The 22,606-nt window shown below is 51.0% G+C and overlaps 2 protein-coding genes across 2 annotated transcripts; one reads left to right on the top strand and one right to left on the bottom strand.

Moving 5' to 3' along the window:
* The first annotated feature begins 292 nt into the window (after positions 1–292).
* On the top strand, positions 293–4,635 carry RpS23 (ribosomal protein S23). Its single transcript, XM_037234159.1, has 4 exons — positions 293–340; positions 3,254–3,413; positions 3,829–4,013; positions 4,530–4,635. The coding sequence occupies exons 1-4, from the start codon at positions 337–339 to the stop codon at positions 4,610–4,612; spliced, it is 432 nt and encodes a 143-aa protein (XP_037090054.1). The 5' UTR covers positions 293–336; the 3' UTR covers positions 4,613–4,635.
* Positions 4,636–6,755: 2,120 nt separating this feature from the next.
* LOC119110444 (calmodulin-A) lies at positions 6,756–12,176 on the bottom strand. The gene is made up of 6 exons (XM_037234274.1): positions 12,021–12,176; positions 10,096–10,239; positions 9,858–9,970; positions 9,542–9,632; positions 8,256–8,312; positions 6,756–7,120 (listed from the first exon to the last, which is right to left on the bottom strand). The coding sequence occupies exons 1-6, from the start codon at positions 12,172–12,174 to the stop codon at positions 7,086–7,088; spliced, it is 594 nt and encodes a 197-aa protein (XP_037090169.1). The 5' UTR covers positions 12,175–12,176; the 3' UTR covers positions 6,756–7,085.
* Positions 12,177–22,606: the final 10,430 nt, after the last annotated feature.

Raw genomic sequence — 22,606 nt, 5'->3', positions numbered from 1 at the left:
GACGGGCCTTTTGGGCCCCTGGGGATCTAAGAAGGAGGCTTGTGCTGGCCTTGTCAATGCCGGTGCTAGGCTATAGGAAAATATAGTTCTTGATGAAAGCGGTAAACATCGATTAATTCAAGCAAATGTTAGGAGAAAAGAAAATACACAGATGTTCTTAATAATACTTAAGTGTATCACCCTCTTAGATAATTGCATCAATCTTTAACTAGTTTTTCTATCATACCACCTAAAATTGGGATAAAAAGCTCTTTCTGCCTGGCGGATTATTAAACAACTTCTCATACTAGGCAGCGCTGTGTGCCCTTTCCAAATCCGGTGCCTGTCGGAGAAACGATGGGTGGGTGTATTTTGTGTTTATTTTGTGTTTTCTGCCAGGCATGGTGTGATGTGTGTACTCTATCATGCAGAATAATGTCCTTAGGCTGTTTGAACCCTTATCGCGGGAAGAGTTTTGCTTTTTAGCGAGTAAATTGTGCCGGCCATCGCTTCTGAAAAGGATGTGCTGGTGCGACGATTTTTACGTGACATAAGTAACAGCGTTTATTCGGTTGAAGATGCATGCTAACGCATGCCATGGCACCTCAATGGAGTTTCCAACTAGGTAGATACGCAGTTTGGAGCAATTGCTGGTGACCAGCTTGGCACAAGAACTCACGTGAAGGCATGGTGCAGTTTCCTTTTCTGTTGTAATACACTATTCATCTGTCACACGAGGTTGGTATGGTTAGGCCGGGTTTCAACTTGTGTAGAGATTCTCTTCTATGCAATCTGGATTCCTCTCGTACTCATTGGCATGGAAGGACTATTCTTTCAAGCTTCAACAGTGCACCAAACTGCTGTCGGTGGGCTGCATCATCTGCCTAGAATGGCAGGATTTGAACAAAGATGTGATGATATTGAATGCCAATGTGACTGAAATATCTTCCCGGAAATACTCTTCCCACTTTTGTGGGTGTGTAATTTAGAATATAAAGGAATTTAGGTGTTAAGAAGGGTGGGATCATGAACTGCATGAAGAGTTTTGCAAGCTAGTTGTTCCAGTCCAAAACTCAACACAAATGTATGTATACAACACCCCCTCTAAAAAATTTTTGCATGCTTAGCTTTTACTAGGTTGGTAGTTTCATTGCAGGTGAATTGGATCAGTGAATTAACAGCTGTAAACCATATGATCACAAACCAAATGAGTATCTGAGGATGGTTTAGCCTTTTTACACCATTCTAGAGAGGCTTTGGGTGAAGGTGTACATTCCTATCTAACATAAGAAAAAGTCATTGTGCACCATTTGCTGTGTTTAAGGTGGAACATATTGTAAATCATCTTAAAACAGGTAGATTCATGCTCCTACCTTCAAATTGTAATATTTACGGTAGCGAGCTCCCGAGTGTCACATGCACCCCACCTCCTCGACTCCCCAGCACCGTTTCTGTGTTGCAGTTGCATAATTGCATTTTTTTGCTTATCAAGAACCATAAACAAATGTGCAGGACCAAGGTAACAATAATAATGTGATGAAAAACTTTTTATCTCGTCTAGGTACGTTTATGAAACGGACAAGCCAGAATAGTCCAGAACATAGCCTAAACTAAACTAGCCTTACCTAAACTAACATAACATAACATAACATAACATAACCTAACCTAGCCTAACAACCTAACCTAATCCAAGCTAACCTAACCTAACCTAACCTAACCGAACCCCCACCCTATCACCTTCAACCCAGTGTCCCATTGGCAACCATGTTCCATGCCATATATATGTACAGTATTGAGAAGTTTTGTTTAGCCACCATTTTCTCATTTTGCTTTTCATTCCCATGCAAAAATGTGATTTCCCCACCATGTTGACCAATTTATAAACAATGCAGAAGACTGCTTGGATACACAAGAAACGCATTTCATTGAATTCTTGTTACCTTAGCCTGATACGTTTTTATGGTTCTTGATAAGCAGTGCTATCGTAGTTATTTAAGTTCCAAGGTAAGAGCTTAGATGACCTGTTTTACGATTAATTATGATATGTTCTGCCTTGAAAATGATGATTGGTGTACAATGCTCTTTCTTAACATGAGGTAGGAATGTATACCCTGACCAGGCTTTGTAAGCAAGTGTCCTGCCCACTTGCAGCAAGCTATGGCTGAGGGACCAGGCCTCAAAGAATGTACCATTGGCTGACCCAGAGATTCTGGCAGGTTTGCCCTGAACAACTAAGCCCCAAGAATTGTAGGTGCTGGTGTAGCATGTCTCACTCAAAGATGCTGAAGTCAAAATGAACAGGGCTGCAGGTTTAGTTGTGTGGCTTTTCAGAAGTGCATGGAGTAATGCTTGTGTTAACCATTGCACATCTGGGAAACCACGGGTGTGGGGTTTGATTCCCTCCTGTGCTGCCCTTCCTGCTAGGGTGGGAGGCAGGAGGTACCATATAGCCTCGGCAGCTGAGTGTGTTATAAAGCCCCCCGACGGCACACATACAGGCTGAGTCATCTCAACAGTGATGAGATTTTGAACTGGAGTGGTCATCACCTACTTAAATGTGGTGCATAAAGAAGTTTTCATCTGCAGCATCTGAGCTATGCTTAGCAGTAAGGCATCCAACATGTTTCATCGACCTGCCATATATTCTGTGGGTCATTTATGTATCCTGGATGAAGCATAGCTTTTTGCACTGCTGAAGCTTGAAAAGAGGGCCCATCAATTTAAGTAAGCCTGGAAGGCACGCATATTGCAGTGTAGGGAGGCTGCACCATGGGGAAATGAGGCTCAAATGGTATTGATCTTGGAAACAGCTGACCATGTGATCAAAAGTTGAGTTATTGTGCCCAGCTGGTCACTGGCAGTTGCTACCAATTGTGGATCAACCCATTGGGTAACTAATGAGGTGTTATCCCATGCGTTATGGCCAGATTAGAGTGGTTGTTCTTGGCTTGAGAGCACCCATGTGGCAAATGCATTTGCAGTTCACTGTATTTTTGTTGAAAGGAAAATAAGGTTATGGATACAACAGCAAGCAAGTAGTGTGAGGAGTACTAGCATCAGGTTTCTTGAGACAGCTGTATCTATTTATGGCTTCATTGTTCACAAAATGCTGTTCCAGGCTGCTTCACCATAGGCTCACCAGTCTAGCATCAGGTGTATTGGCTGACCCCTTTTGTTTTTGTGACCACAGATCACCACAGTTCTGATTGCTGTGTATACTCATGGTAGTTCACATCATGTAGATTGCCAGATCACTGATGTTTCACTCTTCCAGGTAAGCCACGTGGTCTGCGCACTGCCCGCAAGCACGTCAAGCACCGTCGTGTCCAGCGATGGGCCGACAACGACTACAAGAAGGCCAACCTGGGAACGCGCTGGAAGGCTAACCCTTTCGGAGGTGCCTCTCATGCCAAGGGCATTGTCCTTGAGAAGGTGTAAGTAGTAGTGGTCTGATTTGTGGCTGGTAACATGTGGCCTTGGCTGATGGTAGATGTAGCTTGGCTAGTCGTACCAACTTGAATCATAGTTCCTTTAACTGCCTTCACTTGAATTTGTTTGTGATATAAATTCTTTAGATCAGAGGGTGGTTGGAAGTGGGTGCTCATATTTAAATGCTGCATTGATGAAGAATAGTGATGACATTTGTGTCCCTGGGTGCTGCATGAAGCCAGCATTGCAACAAGTCAAAATTCATGTGATTTAAGATGGTGCACAAATGTAGCACATCCTTGACCGGGACTGATTAATGTGCATCGGTAATTTGCGGACGAATCGTGCTTGGGACACGATCTGAGTGAGAAGTCCGCGCCCGAGCCGTGCCTCATTTGACGCGCACCCCCCGACCGGCAGCGGCGTGGAGGCCAAGCAGCCGAACTCGGCCATCCGTAAGTGTGTGCGCGTGCAGCTGATCAAGAACGGCAAGAAGATCACGGCGTTCGTGCCCCGTGACGGCTGCCTTAACTACGTGGAGGAGAACGACGAGGTGCTGGTGGCCGGCTTCGGTCGGAAGGGCCACGCCGTCGGCGATATCCCCGGTAAGGAGGTCCTCTTGCGCACAAGGCGGCGCCGTACTGGTCCCTGTAACGATTTTGGGATGATGTGCCATTAGGTGACAGGTCGGCCAAGCTAACATGATCTCTTGATAAACTTCCTGTATAACAGAAACATTGATTGTTGTGTAGTGTTACGTCGACTGCTTCTCAGTATAATTGTATCATCTAGTGAAGTAGTCATGCAATATCCTGCCCTAATGTCAGTTGTGCTTGCGAATCTGACACCTGTAGGCAAAGACAGGGTCAGGTTGAGTGCAGTGTGTTTTATCTTGGGCTACATAGCCCCAGTCGTGCTTCACTTTAGCATACATGTGATAACATGTGTACATGTACATGTACAGCGTACAGTGTGTGAAACCACAGGTAATTCAGTAGGGTAGCTGCGTTAGTAAACAATTGAACTAGTTTTGATTAGGTTATTGGGTGTTAAAGGGACGTCATTGGTAGTGGTCGTTTGCAAACGCCGAGAACAGATTTTGACACCAGTTTCCTTTCCAGGTGTCCGTTTCAAGATTGTTAAGGTAGCCAACGTATCCTTGCTCGCCCTGTACAAGGAGAAGAAGGAGAGGCCGAGGTCGTAATCCAATACATCATGTGACATGAACGTACTCTTTTGTGGTTGTGCAGTCAGGGATAAGAAACTGACCAGTTCGTCGCAGTGACGGTCAAATTGATGTCAGCGGCGGCAGGGGGTGAAACGTAATCTGAGCTAGACTAGGCTCTGTGCTGCATTCGCTTCGACACTTCTGTTTTGATCTTCCCGTCAAACGCGATTAGCAAATGAGCAAATGCGATGAGGCATGAATGCGACACTTGCGCGCAACTTTTTCCCGCTCTCGGAGATGTCAGACGGTTGCGGCAGGCTCTCCGAGACCACCAGCGAGGTCATTAAAGGATTCAGTATGGTGCCATGGGGTGCGCTGACATGCGCCGGATAGATTATGGGCAAACGTACGAGAAGGGAATGGCGTGTGACGGCTGTTCGTGAGATGGAGTACGTATGCCTAATGTTCGTTAGGATCCGTTAGGCAACAAAAAGACTTAGTGATGGCGAGAATTCGCAGGGATAAATGAACATCGCATGACAAAATGGTCATCAGCTAAAATATGGTAACAAAGATGCAAATACGTTCAAAAGTTCGTGTGGAAGAAAGCAAATAATTGTGCGCGATGTCAGTACGCGCCAGGGATTACGTGCGTTCCGCAGGAACACGTAGGCAAAGGTCTGTATTTCGATATCTGAAAGTACGCCGAGGTACAAAAGTGTTGGTCACCAATGAAACTGGTTTGATGTTAGTGCGCGCGCGAAACCTAGTGTTCAGCTTTCGTTTGTGGGGTCTGGTGCTTGATAAAATATCATTACGGGGCCGTCACATCATCGAATGGGGGAAGGAATGGATAAGAGATGGCGCTGAATGGTCAATGTGGGAGGGGCCAGGTGTTACAATGAACAGAACTCTTAGGCAACCAGCGGATGAGCTCGTCATTTTGGGTTACACAAGATGACTGGGATGGTGGGAACTGGAAGTCTGAAGGCAAAAGCAGGATGAAACAACACCAAACGAAGCTCACCACTGACGCCAACCGAGGGGCGCGACAAGTTGGCTCACTTGTAAAGTACGGAGAGGCGTGCCATTGACTTCGGTCAGCGATTGCTTGCACAAAGTAAATCAGATTTCCCAGGTAGTAATACAGCAGTTGGCCTGGTTTGGTGCACCCGCTTTGGGAAGAGGCCTGTCTGCACCCGATCCAAGTTTGTTCGAGGGCATCGTTTTTGAATTGCGCGTGGGATAGGGCCGGACCACCGGCTCGGCTGTATGCCGTAGATCATCCTTGAAAACTAAATTTCAGGGAAGTTTGAGATCAACCAGTGCATAATTTGACATCCTGGTGGTCGATCTGTCCTGTTTGATCTGTCGATTTCAGAGGAGTATTGTCCACAATCCTGAAGCCAGCTTTCTCCAAGCATCGTCACAGGCTTAAGGCATCTCTCCATTATTCTCTACCAAAGTATAACGTAAAGTACATCCACGGGCTCCACCCATACGCCTGTGCTGCTCACGAAGCTACAGCACACGAACTTTTTCCATGCGAACTGCTGTCTGGACTGATAATCCAATGCGAGCATTTTCCATTCGACTTTGTGCCTCACGAGCATTTGTTTACGGCTTATCGCGTACGAGCTTTTGCGTATGCACTTCTTTCAGCGAACTCCATATCTTAGGCTTATTTCTGTAGGCATAATTGCCTACGCACTTAATGCATGCGTCACGATATTTTCTGAACGTACCCACAGATATTGCGCGCAGTGAAATGCGTTGGCGGGTCGTAGGCGGCGCTGGTATTCCAGAATGCATAGATGGCGCTGCTTGTGTGGAATTCGAGGATCTCTGTTGATCTCCGTCATTCAGGAACTTTTTTTGCGCGATCTTGGTGCCCGTTGGAGTAACACATATTGCTGTGTTTTTGAAATGGATAATTTTCTCGTCTCGACTGCGTACAGCGCACGACTTGATCAGCTCTGGATCAGGTCAATGTGTCGGTCAGGCGCAGGCCGTTGTTATCAAGTGCCCATCTGGGGGCAATGGATTGGTCTGTATGCACTTCATCTGCTATTTTGTCGTGTACTAAATAGAAGAAAGCGGTTATGACGTCGGACGTAATTTGTGTTTCCCCTCTAAATCTTCGAATTGTCTCGCCAGACATTCTCCAACCAAACCGACGTGAATTTTTAAGGTATATTTCGAGAAGCGACGTTGTTCCAGCTGGAACGTAACGTGCCCTTATGTAATCTAAACACCACAACGATGCGAAAAGCTGACAGAGTATCGGGAGCCGAGCAGCGAGCCGTTCAAGTGAGGAGCGATGATGCGCCTGACGCGCGAGAGCCGCTCATCCCATCTAACGGGCAGGCCGCCGGCGTGCTCGAGCAGGGGGGGGGGGGAGGGGAAGTGCCGGTCAGGTCGGCGGTGGGAGCGTTGTCGGTCGATGCCATTCGGGTCCGGTGGGTGGGCCGGTCCGGGCAGGTTCCGGCGCTGTCAGCGGCCGGTGTTGTTACGCGCCGCCAGCCAGGACAACCTGCTTGAACTCTGAAATGGCCGTCGGAGTGGCGTTACGCGCCGCTGGAGGTACCCGCCAGGCGGCGGAGATTGTTGGCGGCGGCAGGAGGCTTGTGCGGGCATATACGGCGAGCACGAACGAGTGGCATGACGCACTATCGTATAGGACGCGAGACTAGCACCGTCTCTTTGAAAGGCGGCTACCGCTCCCCCACCCATGTGGTTGCTGTCGGCGAAAATACGGCATCAGCTCACCGACAGCCGCGGCCCAGCTGCGCCTGCATCACAGAAGAACACGAGGCAAAAACCCGGTTGGGCACATCGTTAGGCAAGACAAGCGTGGCAGTGTGGAGCGTGCCTGCTTGGGTGTGGAACGAGTCATTGGGGAAGGCATCGGGCCTGCCAGAGCAGTATTCTATTTCCATTCTTACTGAAACGAGCGGCAAGTTGGGACTGCAGGAACAGCTTTTTTCTAGCCCCAGCGTATCTAAGACGCGTGCAAAATTGCCAGTTTTGCGTCTTGGCTTGGTGAGAACAGCAGCCGTTGCTGGTACACTACTACACCGGCACCGTGACGCTATGGACGTAAGCTACCGTGATGAAATTTCTTGCGATATGTGATACTCGCATCCCATTGGGGCCGTTTAGCCGCTGAAACTTTTCATAACCAAGTGGGCGTTAAAACGAAAGTCCCAGCAAATTAAGGGTGTTTTGTGACGAGTGTTTCCCATGATCGCGCCTAGATTGGGAAACGAACAATTGGTTGCAATTTGCGGCAACTTTCAAAAGTACGGGGTGGCCCAGATAGAAATTAACCAATTTGTCACCCAACAGCGGCGAGGGATATTTGTAGCATAATCGTGGTCTTGGTGGCTTTTCGCCTGACAGTTGAGTGGTGCAACACGCTTAGCGACGGCGGAAGTCACCAGTGATCGCTTACTTAGACTTACTCAGATGTTTTGCGAGGAATTACACCCTATTCAAAGCCTTTAAAAAGCAGCCTCACATCGCGAAATAGAGAGACTTGAGATCTGAACGGTCATGGGCGGCAACCCAGCTCTCCCCGGCGGTACCCAGGTAAGGGGGGGGGGGGGGGGTTGACCGGGCAGACTGTGCGGAGTCCGCTGTCGGTACTCATCCACCGTCCGCTGCCGGTCCTCCGTACCCGGGTAGGAGATGCGGCTGTCGCCATCCTCGTCAATCTCCTCCACGATCTCCTCGACTGCAACGCACAGATTGTGTGGTTATGGCTATGTACACGCACTCGTTCTTTGCGAAATCGGACAGCACATTACTCACGATGCAGACCCATTCAGGCGCCGAGGACAAGATTGCGACGTCGGACTCTGAAAGGTGCTTGCCGCATGACACTTGGCTGCGGTCTGTTTCCTGAGTGGCCAATCAGCTTGTAGCATTTCTCTGGGATCCGAACGCATTATATGTCACCTGTGCTCCGCAGCATTCTCAGATCAGCCATATCGTGATTCATGACAACAAAGAACGTCCGGTGTCCTGCTTTGATCAAGTATGCGTGAACCACACCGAGAGGGGGTGGCACCAAAGTTCGTTTTAAAGTGTCTTGCCATTTCCCGTCCTGGCGCTATCGTAAACCCTTCGCGAGCAGAAGAATGCCGTGCCCCGTGGCCTCTGCTTCCGCGTGACGCACAGTCAACACATAGCTTATCAGGGAGAGTGGGACGCAAGCACACGTGGCATGACACCTCACAAACAAGGGACAACAAAGAGTCTTTTGTAGCCTGCGCCGGTAGCCTGCGCAAATAGTGTCAGTGCAGTTCTACGCGTCATGTTTGGTGACTTCTTTACTTAACAGAGCCTGGTGGATAAAGAACAGCCACCAATCTGTCAAACTGCCACGAATCCGTAAGGCATTGGTCCAAGCAGTAGCTCTAGAGCAAATAAATCCGAACACGTTGATTTCGTCGGCCAAAATGGCCAGGCCTGGCACTCTCATAGCCGCCATTTGTCGAACAATGTGATCTCTGAACAGGCACGCAAACGCTGTGTCAAGGAACGTCACAATCAGCGTAACTTCAGCGCAGTACACCGATGAGGCTCTTTGAGATGATTTCATAAAGGTTTCATTAGCCCCATTCACTCCACCCCATCCCCAGCTGTTGCGGCGTCACACGTGCGTGGCGATACCAACCGCATACGCTAGCACGACGCTAGTTCCACGACATGCGACACGTCCTGCTAATGATAATATTCGTCTAAAAGGCTGAAGATTTTCCAACAGCTTAGCAAACAAGAAACAGCTTTCAGCTGTGGAGCATATACATATACATGGCGTACAGTAAACTTGTCTGCTTCGGTTATAGCCCTCCGTCATATATATATATATATATATATATATATATATATATATATATATATATATATGTACATACATGCACACATGTATGCTCGAACGTGACACTTAAGTTGACTTACTTTCCTCCAGCGAGATGTTCTTTCCCAGACTTTTGAGAACGTTCCAGATGTCCTTGGGGCTGATGGTGCCAAAGTTCTGACGGTCGAAGATCTGGGAGCAGTACCAGTCATTGTCACTGTTAAGTATACACTGTTAAGTATAACTTCGTTCTGCAGTGTCATGTGTTGTCATAAACTGACGAGACAATATTGAGCGGTGCAACAAACCGCTATACCATATGTGATTAGCTCGGTTCCATGCTGCCCGCTTTTGCATTATCGGACGGCAGGTACGCCCTCGCGCCGCGCTGCACGGACGGCGCAGATGTCTACTCACCTGGAAGGTCTGCCTGAGCGTGACTTCACGCTCGTGGGCCGTCTTCACCATGTTCTCCTTTCGGGCATAGGTCAAGGCGCACAAGAAATCCTCGAACGTGATCAGTCCGTCCCCTGCAACGCAAGCTTGTCTTCGTTTCGGCACATGCGTTGGCAATGCTTCCATGTACAGTAAGTCTACTGGAAACGCAGTCCTAAAAGCAACAGAACATTCACATGCAGGCCATTCTTGTTCATACCGTCAATGTCGGTCTTGGTCATGACGTCTGTCATCTCTGAGTCGGTGATGTTCAGTTCGATGCTGCGGAGGACGTTGGTCAGGTGCTCCGAGGAGATGATGCCGTCCTCGTCCGTGTCCAGCAGGTCGAACTGACGCCGCAGCGCTGCCGAATGACCAACAGTGAGATGTACGATGACCGCCACGAAGATGCTGTTACGAAAACGCTCAGTGCATGACTTATGCTAGCTGCGCGTGAGCTTTGTACAACCTCCGAAGACAGGCATTCCGACGGCTCATGCATATACCAGGATGCAGTGCGCGTTGCTGTCTCTTTTGACACTTTGTCTCATGTTGCTACAAATACACTTGCGCAAACTTCTCGTCATATTTAACGCCAGACTTACTTATCGATGGATGGAAGTAACGCATTTGAAAAACGGGCTCTTCGTTTCTGAAGTGTTCTAACGCATTTCGGCAGAGCGGAGGTCTGTGAACCAGCTGTATGTAGGTAACCAAAGGCCCGCCCTGCCGCCTGCACGAGCGCGAACGTTCAGCCACTGCGCCCACCCTCTGCCCCGGGGCTGGGCGCTCGCTGTCCGTCCAACCTCCACCCCGCGGCCAGGCACTCACAGTCCTGTTGCCCTCTACCCCGGGGCTAGGCACCCACAGTGCGTCCACCCTCTATCCCGGGACTGGGCACTTGTTCCGTCCACCTTCTGTCCCGAGGCTGGGCACTCACAGTCCGTCCACCCTCCACCCCGGGGCTGGCCACTCACAGTCCACCCATCCTCCACCCCGGGGCTGGACACTCACAGTCCACCCACCCTCCACCCCGGGGCTGGACACTCACAGTGCGTCCACCCTCCAACCCGGGGCTGGACACTCACAGTCCACCCACACTCTACCCCGGGGCTGGACACTCACAGTCCACCCACTCTCTACTCCGGGGCTGGGCACTCACAGTCCACCCACCCTCTACCCCGGGGCTGGACACTCACAGTCCGTCCACCCTCCAACCCGGGGATGGACACTCACAGTCCCCCCACACTCTACCCCGGGGCTGGACACTCACAGTCCACCCACCCTCTACCCCGGGGCTGGACACTCACAGTGCGTCTACCCTCCAACCCGGGGCTGGACACTCACAGTCCACCCACCCTCCAACCCGGGGCTGGACACTCACAGTACGCCCACACTCTACCCTGGGGCTGGACACTCACAGTCCACCCACCCTCCAACCCGGGGCTGAACACTCACAGTCCACCCACCCTCTACCCCGGGGCTGGACACTCACAGTGCGTCCACCCTCCAACCCGGGGCTGGACACTCACAGTCCACCCACCCTCCAACCCGGGGCTGGACACTCACAGTCCACCCACCCTCCAACCCGGGGCTGGACACTCACAGTCCACCCACCCTCCAACCCGGGGCTGGACACTCACAGTCCACCCACACTCTACCCCGGGGCTGGACACTCACAGTCCACCCACCCTCTACCCCGGGGCTGGACACTCACAGTGCGTCCACCCTCCACCCTGGGGCTGGACACTCACAGTCCGCTCACCCTCTACTCCGGGGCTGGACACTCACAGTCCACCCTCCAACCCGGGGCTGGACACTCGCAGTCCACCCACCCTCTACTCCGGGGCTGGGCACTCACAGTCCACCCTCCACCCCCACCCACCCTCCACCCCGGGGCTGGACACTCACATTGCGTCCACCCTCCCACCCGGGGCTGGACACTCACAGTCCACCCACCCTCCAACCCGGGGCTGGACACTCACAGTCCACCCACCCTCTACCGCGGGGCTGGACACTCACAGTGCGTCCACCCTCCACCCTGGGGCTGGACACTCACGGTCCACCCACCCCGTACCTCGGGGCTGGACACTCACAGTCCACCCACGCCCTGCCTCGACGTTGTCCCGGACCAGGGTTACTCACAGTCGATCTCGTTGCCGGGCAGGTGGGCGACCTGGCGGTCCTCCGACGCGTACATGTTGCTGGGAGCCATGCTGCTGCTGGTGTCGAAGTGGAGGGCGGAGCGAGAGGGGCGCTGCTGGCGGAGGCCTGGGCTGAGAGAGCCGACTGCGACCATGCCCCGGCCGTACCGCCGCTTTGTAGTGACCAGCCGACCCCCGGGGGCAGAGCGGACGCCGCTGGTCGTTGTCGTCCCCAGACAAACACAGGTGGTCGCGAGCTGCGCTGGCATGACCGGTCTGTCGTCAAAGGTCACCTTGAGCTGTGTTCGAAGGTACTGCGCATTGATTGAGTGCAACAGCTCGGCGGAGCGCTTGGAATCAGCCTCATTGTTAGTTGGGCCAGATGGAGGAGTGAAGAACAATTCTCAACGCAGCAGCGGTTGCGCAGGAGGCTGCTTCATGCGTGCGCGTCGTGCAGTCTCTCCGTCTTCAAACATGATAGCAGCAAGCTGCCTATAAATTACGAGTATTGCTTTAACGTTCTCATCGTTCAGCCAGTCCTACTGATCTGGTACAGAATCGTGTATCAGATCGTCAGTGGAGTGATGTGGACTACTTCAAGGGAAGCAACTCAACAGGGTATTGGTGCCAGATCAGCGGAGGCATTTCGAAAAGCCCACAATGAACTGCACTACGAACTCGCAAAGCGTCGCAGGTGCGCGGTCTTCTGTTGTGCTGTTAGCTCAGGTGATGTGTGACCACATAGTTAAGTGGCGATGGAGGCGACGACGGAGTGACACCGGCCGCAGGTAAATACACATGTGTCAGGCTTTCGCCTGAACTGCCTGCCGAACCAGCCTGGTCCGAACCACCAATCAGCGCGGTACTTAGATGCCCACTGCATTGGCCGGCCGCTGCCGGGCTGACCTCGACCGGACACCGCCGCGGGCACACCCTGGCCGCGCAGGGGCGGACCCAATCCCAGCAGAGACGGCTAACACCCTCCGCCCTGCCCATCTCGCCAGGGATTCCTTTTGTTAGCAGGTTGCTTTAGGCCTATACACACAGCTGCCGTACTTCGACAGTGATATTCAGGAAACGGTAGTTATTTAACTTTCAAGTGAGTGTCATTTATTTGTTAAGCAAGCTCAAGAAAATGTGTCTTTCTTGCCTCTGTTTTCCGATACACGTCATTGACGTGTTGATCGCGCGTTGGTCCTTTCGTGACGCTATTGAAGGATGAAGCAAGGCAACTGAGTTGATAATGCAGCTATCAATGAGGAACAATGCTGATTGCCCTTAAAACGAAACTCCACGTTTTCAACGCAACTTTTGCGCTGGCATCCAATGAATAGCATGGGTTCAGGAGATAATTTAATAATTTTGAACGTGCAGTAGTTCACTCACGTTCAACTCTCCCCAGTACGTCGAGACTTCTGAACTTCCTCGTATGTCGAGGAGCTGAACTTTTGGGTACGTTGAGGTGCTGAACTTCTTGGAGCGTCGAGTTGCCGAACTTCCGGGTCCATTGAAGTGATGAACAAAGTCTGGACAGCTCTGGAACGGAAAAGAAGCCACCAAAGTGACGAGCCGCAATTCTAGTGAAACAGCGCGCGCCTCACACCGCCAAGACGACCACGTGGTGTCTAAAAATACACCTCGGAGAAAATGTGATCACTTGGTTCTTATTGCAAACTGCTGTCTCTGATGCATTCTCCTGACCTAAATCCACCGCGTTCGTTCCGTTGGATACTCAAAGTAATTTGTAGAACCTTAAACACAATAACTTCGCTGATCTGGTCTGACAGCCCACTTCATGCGGTCTGGTCACACCATATCACGTTCATATCCGACCACATCCGACCTGAAGCAACCACATGGGATGCGAGAACCATCTCCGTGCCAACCTGCGGGTGTGTAGCGAAAAAACGCACGTCGCACGCGCAGCTTCAAGATGCATCCAGACAAGGAGGGCCGCATCCGGGACACGTCACCGGTAGGCCGGCCCCGGGCCGTGGAAACCAGGGAGCTCTGATGCCGAGGCCGAGAGCCAACAACAAATGCAAACTGCGTTATTTTAAAAGAAAAAAATGGTGAGGTGCGCTGCTGTCTTGAATATGGCATTTCACCCCCGCCCCCCCCCCCTCATTTTATTGCATTCACATTCCACAACTCTCGAAAATGCACTCCTTGGCTCCCACGCGTTCTAATGGATACGTCTTCCTGCCTATCATATACGTCGACAGTCAAGAGATATTGCCGTTCCTTGAGTTTGATAAAAGATGCTTGAATCCCCTGTTTATGTCTGAAACCAATGAAATCAACCGTTTGATATCAGAGAAGGCCCACGGACTACCAAAAGGGCGTCTGTTTGCGTTACGACGTAAACTACCACAGGGGCGCCGTTTCTTTATACGTTTCGGCAGGCCTTCTCGTTGCGTGACCCGTGGGGCCAGGGCGGCACATGCCTCCGTAACCCCCCTCCCTTCCTTCCTCTGTATCTGTCCTGAGCCCAGAATGCAGTTGCTTTGCCAGAAGGGCCATACAGGTCATGTTGGCATAAAAAGGCCACAGTGCACCGGACATGGCACCGATTCATTCCGACAGCAACAGGATGCTTGCACGCGGTTTGGCATAAAGGCACATTGCTTCATTTCAGCCACAACACAAGTTGTACCCCATCGCTGCATCTCTATAGTTTTGCTACAGACAGGCGATGCATCCTCCTACGCGCCGAGCAGTGGAGTCGGGGGGAGGGGGTGGGGGGGGGGGGGGGGGGCACCGTGGAACAGGCGCAACAAGTTCCTAACACATATGCCCCCATCTTTCGCACCGCTGAAGAGGCAGACGGCACCGGTGAAAAGCCGCCGACTTGGTCAGTTATCACCTTAATATGGCCTCCTCAGTCAACACACACTGACTGAAATTCAGTGATACCGCTGAAACTCGCTCTATGCCGGCGGTAAAACTTTTCCTTAGCAATGGGAATGGCGGGCTGCCACATTGGCATGTCAAGGCAGTAAGCTATGCATGATGCCCTCAGGCGCCATTTTCAAACTCGCACACGTCTAGAGGGACCGGACCCTCCAAACACACGGAAACCCCACCAAGACGGCGCGCCGAGGGGCATGCATCGATGCGCATCTGTGCGTGCTCAAGATGACGCATGACGCATACAGGATGGATGGCTCTGCAGTGCTGGCTGGCACACAGCACGGCGGGCGCGGCTGAGAACAAAGGCTCGTTAGTCGCATTCGGTGCACTTTGATCTAACCTGGCGTCGGCCACCTGGACGGCCTTTCACCGCGGTGCCAACAGGCCGGCGGCGGCGGCGCCAGGCTGTCGGCTCAGTTCTTGGTGACGGGCGTGTGTGTGTGTGTGTGGTGTGTGTGTGTGTGTGTGTGTGTGTGTGTGTGTGTGTGTGTGTGTGTGTGTGTGTGTGTGTGTGTGTGTGTGTCAAGCTAGGTCATCAGGGCCCTGTGGCTCTCGTTGACCTTGTTTGATACCGACAGATCTTCCATATCATCAAGGTGGTTGAAGGATATTTGCATGACACTGGCAGACCGCTCATGCAACAGATGCCACTGGGGCAGTTCAGAGAGCCTTGGACGGTTCTGACAGTTGTTACATGCCACCAAGGTCCATATCAGGACAGTCCATATCACCAAGGTGGTTGAAGGATATTTGCATGACACTGGCGGACCGCTCATGCAACAGATGCCACTGGGGCAGTTCAGAGAGCCTTGGACCGTCCTGACAGTTATTCCATGCCACCACGACCTGTGGCAAGACTTCGGCACCTGGTCTGGCCATGCGTCGTCTATGAGATCCACGCTCGACACGTTTACGAGCATGTGAGGTCAATTGTCAGTGAAGAAACTTGCCCGCCTACTTTTCGAGAGTTCAGTGCTGTGTATTTGCTGACAGAAACAGTTCTTCCGCCACACTAAGCACATCTTGGGTATAACTCCCCATATGCAGGGAGAACCGGGGGCGGGGCCTATGGTGGCCAGGTGCCCTGGCCACCATAGATCGCTGGAGGGGGGGGGGGGGGGGGAGAGGGATCTGAGCTGGCTGGTGTCCCGTCTGCCATATATCTCTGGAGGGGGAGGGGGGGGGGGGGGGGTGGGGGTGTGTTCTGAGCTAGCAGGTGCCCCGGCCGCCAAAGATCTCTGAGATCTGATGTCTGTAAGCGCACAACACTACCGGGGTTGAGCCTGCCAAATAGTTTGTGTCCGTTTTTCTCAAATGAACAGCAAATATTATTTCAAAAGGCAGTTCTTCAGATAAGGCGCATCTAAAATTTATCTGTTTGTATGCTTCATCTTCGACCATGAGCCCGTGCACTGAAGGACTGCCGTAATACATAGAAGTGTCATCGCGCTCTTCTCGTCTTCCTTCATTTAACAAGGCCTTGCATGACTTTAGGACAACAATTTGCAAAGTTTTTGCGGCGTAACAGAAAGCTCGTGGCAGGAGTGGAACGCTAAATTAATGAGGGAAGTGCCACGCGACCGACGAACGGTAATACGACGCCATCGATTGAGTAGCCGTGGGGATGCCTCGGACGCGACTGTCTCCACATTTGACTCCAAACTGAGGTTTCCGTAGAACCCATCTATTTAAGCGGTGGACTAGAGCAATGGACCAATGACTCCTTCATTATAATTGCTAGCCAAATCGTAAACGAAACTGCTAATACCTTGGATAGATTAGCGAACATCCGCATGCGTTAGACTTACGCTGCTCTGCCAATCACAACTTCTATCTGTTTTGTCTATGTGCTCGTATTCGCCACGACTAGCGCACAAGCTCCAATGTGCTCACCCAGCCTCCTCGGCGCGCTTCCTTTACTCTCGGCCCTGGTGGGGCATGACTACTACGTGAATCGTGTATGCCAACGTTATGGAGGTTAGGCGATCCAGAAACCGTCACTTTCTGTTTGTGGAAAGAGGAAGCCCAGTGTGCATGCATGAGGTTAGTTATTCGGTCATATAATATGCAGAGTAATTTGATGGGTACTATTTGTGCAAATGGGAGGAGGCGCTGAGCCCCCATTTTTTGTTGGACAAAACTGCAGAAGATTGCAGGATGAGCATCGAACGGATGGTGGCCATAAAGGTACCTTTGAGATAACAATAAGTTATTGCAACTATTCCCGTATGTAACTAAATAGCATTTCGATGCGTCGAATCTCCCCCATCCAATCTCAAGCATGGATGGAGATGACGCAGGGTGGGTGCCTGATCACATGGACACTGGCATGTGGTTTGACAAGTTCGGCAGCGGCCACTTCGACTTTACCTGAAATAAGCACATTTTTGACAAGTTTTCCATCGAAACATAATCGCTCCGACAGCGTTGTCTTCCGCCCTTTCTCTGGATTCTTCCTCCGCGCGGTTTGAACTTCGGTGTTTCTGACATGAGATGATTCTAGCTCTTGAAATATACTGGTTCCATTAATCAGGCTATAACTGTTGCATACATTCTTGCATTCGATCCACCCGCAGTGACTACATGGTATGAATAATCGAGTATTGCTTTCTAGCGCCAGCCCTCGACAGAGTGAAGCTTTCAATAAACACATTGCAAACAATAATGTTAATGGCGACTGATGATAGGTGCTGTCATTGGGATTGCACCTGACTGCACGATTACGGATCCCAACTACCTGGGAATAGCAGGGATGGACGCTTACTATCGTAAATGCTTTTCATATTGCCCTCAGTTGTATTGCACTGGTACAAAACAGTGTTTGGCATCACTTACATTGTGACTGTCCGACCGCATACAGCATATCTGATTGGTAATACCCTGCCTCCACCTGCCAGTTGTGATAACAACTCTACGGGGATCGCGTGGTCACCAATCAAAATTAGGGCATACTCATTACCATCTAGCAGCCGATCGAATGTACCACCTGCCTTCCGAGACCTGGTCGACTATGAAAAAGTTAATCACTTGTACACAGCATCACTTATTCATAGTATAATTTCGGCATGCCGCACATCTAGGATTTACGAGTGTGTTGACGTCCAAAACATTTTACAACATAAAGTAGCCATTCCGAGCGTCGAATCGATATGGTTAAGAGGTGAGACATGTTAAGAAGGACCTTTCGCAGTAACAATCACACAGAGATACATTCAAGACACGAAATACATGTACGCACGACAGTCCAGGGACTCATACCGGTAGATTCATCAAGTTCCGGCTAAATGTTCGCACGGTTCACGCTTAAAAGACACGAGTGACAAAGTGCGAAGTTCCGCAGGTAAAGCATTGTTGAGTTGTATGATACTACACAGGAGGCGTCGTCTTCTCGAACCCGTCGTCACGCGCGGGAGATCTAGACCAGTGTCCTGACGGGTGGAGTGTGACCTTTGTTTGATGTATTGATGTATTGTATTAATATTTATATTGTATACATTTGTACTGATATAACAGATGTGTTGAAGAGAAGAGTTTGACTGCATCTGAGAGGCAAGAGCTTGCGGCTCGTCGGTGACACGTGTTTTGTGACGCAAGTTAAAGGAGTGCTGTTGGTAGAGCTGTCTGGCATCAGGCCAGTCCAGTTCCTCACGCACGCCCGAGATATGATCAAATTTGCGACGGCCGGGGACAACGCGTAGCGCAAAGTTCAAGGCCTTGTGGGGGCCCTGTGCGTTTATATCCAGCCCGTTGCTATAGATGGCAAGGCAACATGGGACATGTTAGAGGACCAAGGCATAGGTCTATGCTGCCGTTGTCCTGGCAGTGATCACGTAAACTTTTTGTGGTCCATGAGTGATGTCTATAATTATTCGCCGCTCTCTAGTGGCGTTTTTTTTTAGCCTGGAAACACCGTGCAAGCGTTTGTTTGGTATGTATTAATTGCAAATGCTCATGGCTTCCTTCGATTAGTTAACAGTCAAGTAAACGCACACCATTCATAGCTAACGCCCTTAGAGAGGTGGTCATGAACTGGAAACTGGAACAGCACAAAACCGGACAGTCTCAAATCACCGAATGGCAAATGGAATCGCCTTTATATATCAGCTCCTGTCGTTTACAGATGACATCCAAAGCAGGTTTGCAGGTATGAGGAGCTTGCACACGTACCTGCCATGACCCCTCCTGCCAAGGACTCGTGAATGTCAGTCGCGAAACTCCATGATGCTGCGCGGGACATGCCGTCTCCTTGTCATGAGTCTGGCTTTGTCTTTGCCTTCCGGACGAGTCATGCAACCTATCTGCTATGCATTGTGGCCGAGAACAATTAGTCAGCAGGTGTTGACACGCTAACACGAGCATGAACGTGGGCTTAAGAATGTTTCAAAAAGTGGGGGAGGGGGCAGACTCAGGGCATACTTAAGAAACTTTTTTCTGGAAGCAAGCCCGGTGATCAGGGGGAGTGGGGTTAGGGATTGGAGGTTATTGTCCGCTCTTAATTCACATGACATGTGCTGGAGATGACTTAAATGTCCTCGACGCTTTGATAGATATACACGTACAGCTGTTTCTCACTGCTGCACTATCTTGCTTTATTTGACTCATTTATGCTATTGAGCAAAAAGTCTATCCCGCTTCCAAAGATTATTCGTTCATTGCAATATTGTCAACATGCCTGGAGAGCCGAAATTCCGCGAGTGGGTAGGCATTTTGGGTTATTCGGGAAGCATACACAAGGTGGAGGCCAAAATACGACCTGGACATTGGCTGGTCACAATTTCGAACGCGAATCGATGACCCGTAGGGCGGCAGAGTTTGTGCGCGTCCATATTTCACCGGCTGCTTTTCAAGAGACAAGAGTTGCGACAAAATTTCGGGCGGGAACAAATTCGGAAGCTTCAAATACTAACTGCCCAAAACAAGTCATCAGCACAAGTAAAATCGGAATTTCTCCTGTATGAAACCAAGACACTTAATAGAAGCGCTTCTGTCGCATGTCCCTTATCTAAGCCCTGCTTCCATCCACCTTCGACGGTCACTGCCCTGGCCGGCTATCACCTGCATGACTGACTGCGAACTGACAGCATGGCTGCTTTGCTGGGTGTTCATGCATCGGCATTGCTACTTATTGGTGCGTAAAACACATATTGGACACATTAGACACCTTATTAGACATCTAGTAGACCGGCTACAGCTGATCTGTCGTTCCCGGGACGGTCGCGGCCACACCACGTCGGGTCCGGCGCCACCTGGCGGTCCGTTCGTGGGACGGTTCCGGCCGCGCCACGTCTGGGGTCCGGCGCCACCTGGCGGTCCATTCCTGGGACGGTCCCGGCCGCACCACGTCGGGGTCCGGCGCCATCTGGCGGCGCCGCCCGGGTGACAGCGGCTGCGTCATCAGCGGGCCTGGCGCGAGCGGCGAAGGTGACGCGGGCGGAGCGGGGCGACCGATCATGGCGGCGGAGAAATGACCGAGATCGTCACCAGACGCGCTGCCTCGACTTAGAACTGGTGCCGCGTCAGGACTGGTGTCCTGCTAGGACTGGTGTCCCGTTATGACTGGTGCAGTGTCAGCACTGGTGTTATGTCAGCACTAGTGTCGCGTTAGGACTGGTGCAGCGTTCGCACTGGTGCAGCGTCAGAACAGTTGTCGCGTCAGGACCGGTGTCACGTCAGGACTAATGTCGCCGTCCGGACTGGGTTCACGTCAGGACTAATGTCGTGTCAGTATTGGTGTCGCGTCAGGATGGCGCGGTGTCAGCACTGGTGCTCCGTTAAGATTGGTGCAGGGCCAGGATTGGCACTGCGTCAGGAATGGTGCCGCGTCGACACCGGCGCACCGTCAGCAGTGGTGTCCCATTAAGACTGGTGCAGAGTCAGGGCTGGCGCCGCGTCAGGCTTAGTTTCACGTCAGGACTAGTGTCGCTTCAGAACTGGTGTCACGTCAGCACCAATGTCGCGTTAGGACTGGTTCACGATGGGGCTGGGATCAGGCCAGGACTGATGTTGTGTAAGGAATGGTGTCGCGGCAGGACTGGTGTCACGACAGGACTGGTGTCACGACAGGACTGGTGTCACGGCAGGACTGGTGTCAGATCAGAAGGCTCCGTTCAGCGGTCGTAAGGTGACTTGGCTGCTCCCTTCCCGGTCTCAGGACGGCAGGACTGGTGTCAGATCAGAAGGCTCCGTTCAGGGGTCGTAAGGTGACTCGGCTGCTCCCTTCCCGGTCTCAGGACGGCAGGACTGGTGTCAGCTCAGAAGGCTCCGTTCAGGGGTCGTGAGATGACTCGGCTGCTCCCTTCCCGGTCTCAGGTGATCCATCACCTGTCATAATGCCGGCCAACGGCGCTCCGCTGCAGCTGTGAACCGTTGACATGTGGCACGGCTCCATTCGTTCGGGCAAACCTTGGCTGGATTTATGTGATTCAGATTGATGGGCCAGCACAATTACAACAGCGTGACCTGGCCAAACGAATGATGTGAGGAGCTCATCTGCCATTGAGATGTGAAAATTGCAGCTAAAGGCAAGTGTCAGTAATCAATTTGAAAACTAATAATATAGCCTGGTAAGAAAAGCAAATTGATCAATGAAGTCATTTGCGCAGCGTCATATCTAGGGACCACACCTTTGCTTTCACGATAAAATGCTATATCCTTTCATGTTCCTTTGTTCTCTGAGGTGTAGGTCTGGAAAGTTTCGATGACAAACAAGAGAGTTTTTTATATTTGTTTCCCCCATTTGTGCTTGTGAGATCCGTCTATTGTTATATGTTGTTAGACATACATCGTGGATGTCTGACAATACACACCGATTCCCTTACCTGTGGTTTCATCCGGAAGATTACGGCATCTTATTGTATTAATCTACGGCATCTTAGTCTTAATCTATAAGAATATCTTTAAGTGAGAACGCCGAGAAGTCAAATACGCTATCAAACACAGAAACATAGGCAGCTGCTCTGACTCTCCACCGGGATTATCGCATGACGTCACTGGTAGCGACCCGTCGACGAGGCCGAGCTGTCTCTGTCCTAGCGCCGACCGTCCCAGCCTGAGCCCTGGCACCCTCATCCCTGACGCTCCTGTTCGAGCGGGATGATTCCGCATGTTGCTGACCATATGTACATAACTTAAGCGCGTGTTGTAAAGCACAGCCATAGTGGGGTAACCCTGACGGACGTCACAGCGACGTTGCCCGGCCGCGGAGGGACTATGGACAACTTGTGACCAGTGAGCGGTCATCAGAAATGTGGACCGCACCAAAATGGACCTGTGCTATTTTAGGTTTTTATCGTGATCATCGTTTCAAGCGTATCGTCATTATCTATATCACCCAGTCTCTGAAAACTAGATCCAGTAGATAACTAGATTCTGGTGATGACTTGTGTCACAGTTGTCGTTGCATGACCATTTGCAGTCGATACAGTGACTCAACACCCGTTACATTTGTTCTGCTACGCAGAAAATAGACACCGTTGCACACTTTGAAATCTGGATGGGTCTGGTGGGTCCGCTTGATCTTCACAGACGCGGGATCCGACCTTCCCATGCGTGCTCAAAGGAAATGTTTGCAGCCTGTCATTTTCCGTTTCAATTTATTAGCATTTGCACTGTCGATATTTCGGCTCATGGCCATTCTCCATTTCTATATCCATCCATGTCGATGTTTCACCTGGT

The sequence above is a fragment of the Pollicipes pollicipes genome, unplaced genomic scaffold (assembly GCF_011947565.3).
Source record: "Pollicipes pollicipes isolate AB1234 unplaced genomic scaffold, Ppol_2.1 Scaffold_7231;HRSCAF=8579_pilon_pilon_pilon, whole genome shotgun sequence".
Classification (NCBI taxonomy): Eukaryota; Metazoa; Arthropoda; class Thecostraca; order Pollicipedomorpha; family Pollicipedidae; genus Pollicipes; species Pollicipes pollicipes.
The sequence above is the reverse complement of the archived record's forward strand: the minus strand, read 5'-3'. Positions and strand labels throughout refer to the sequence as shown.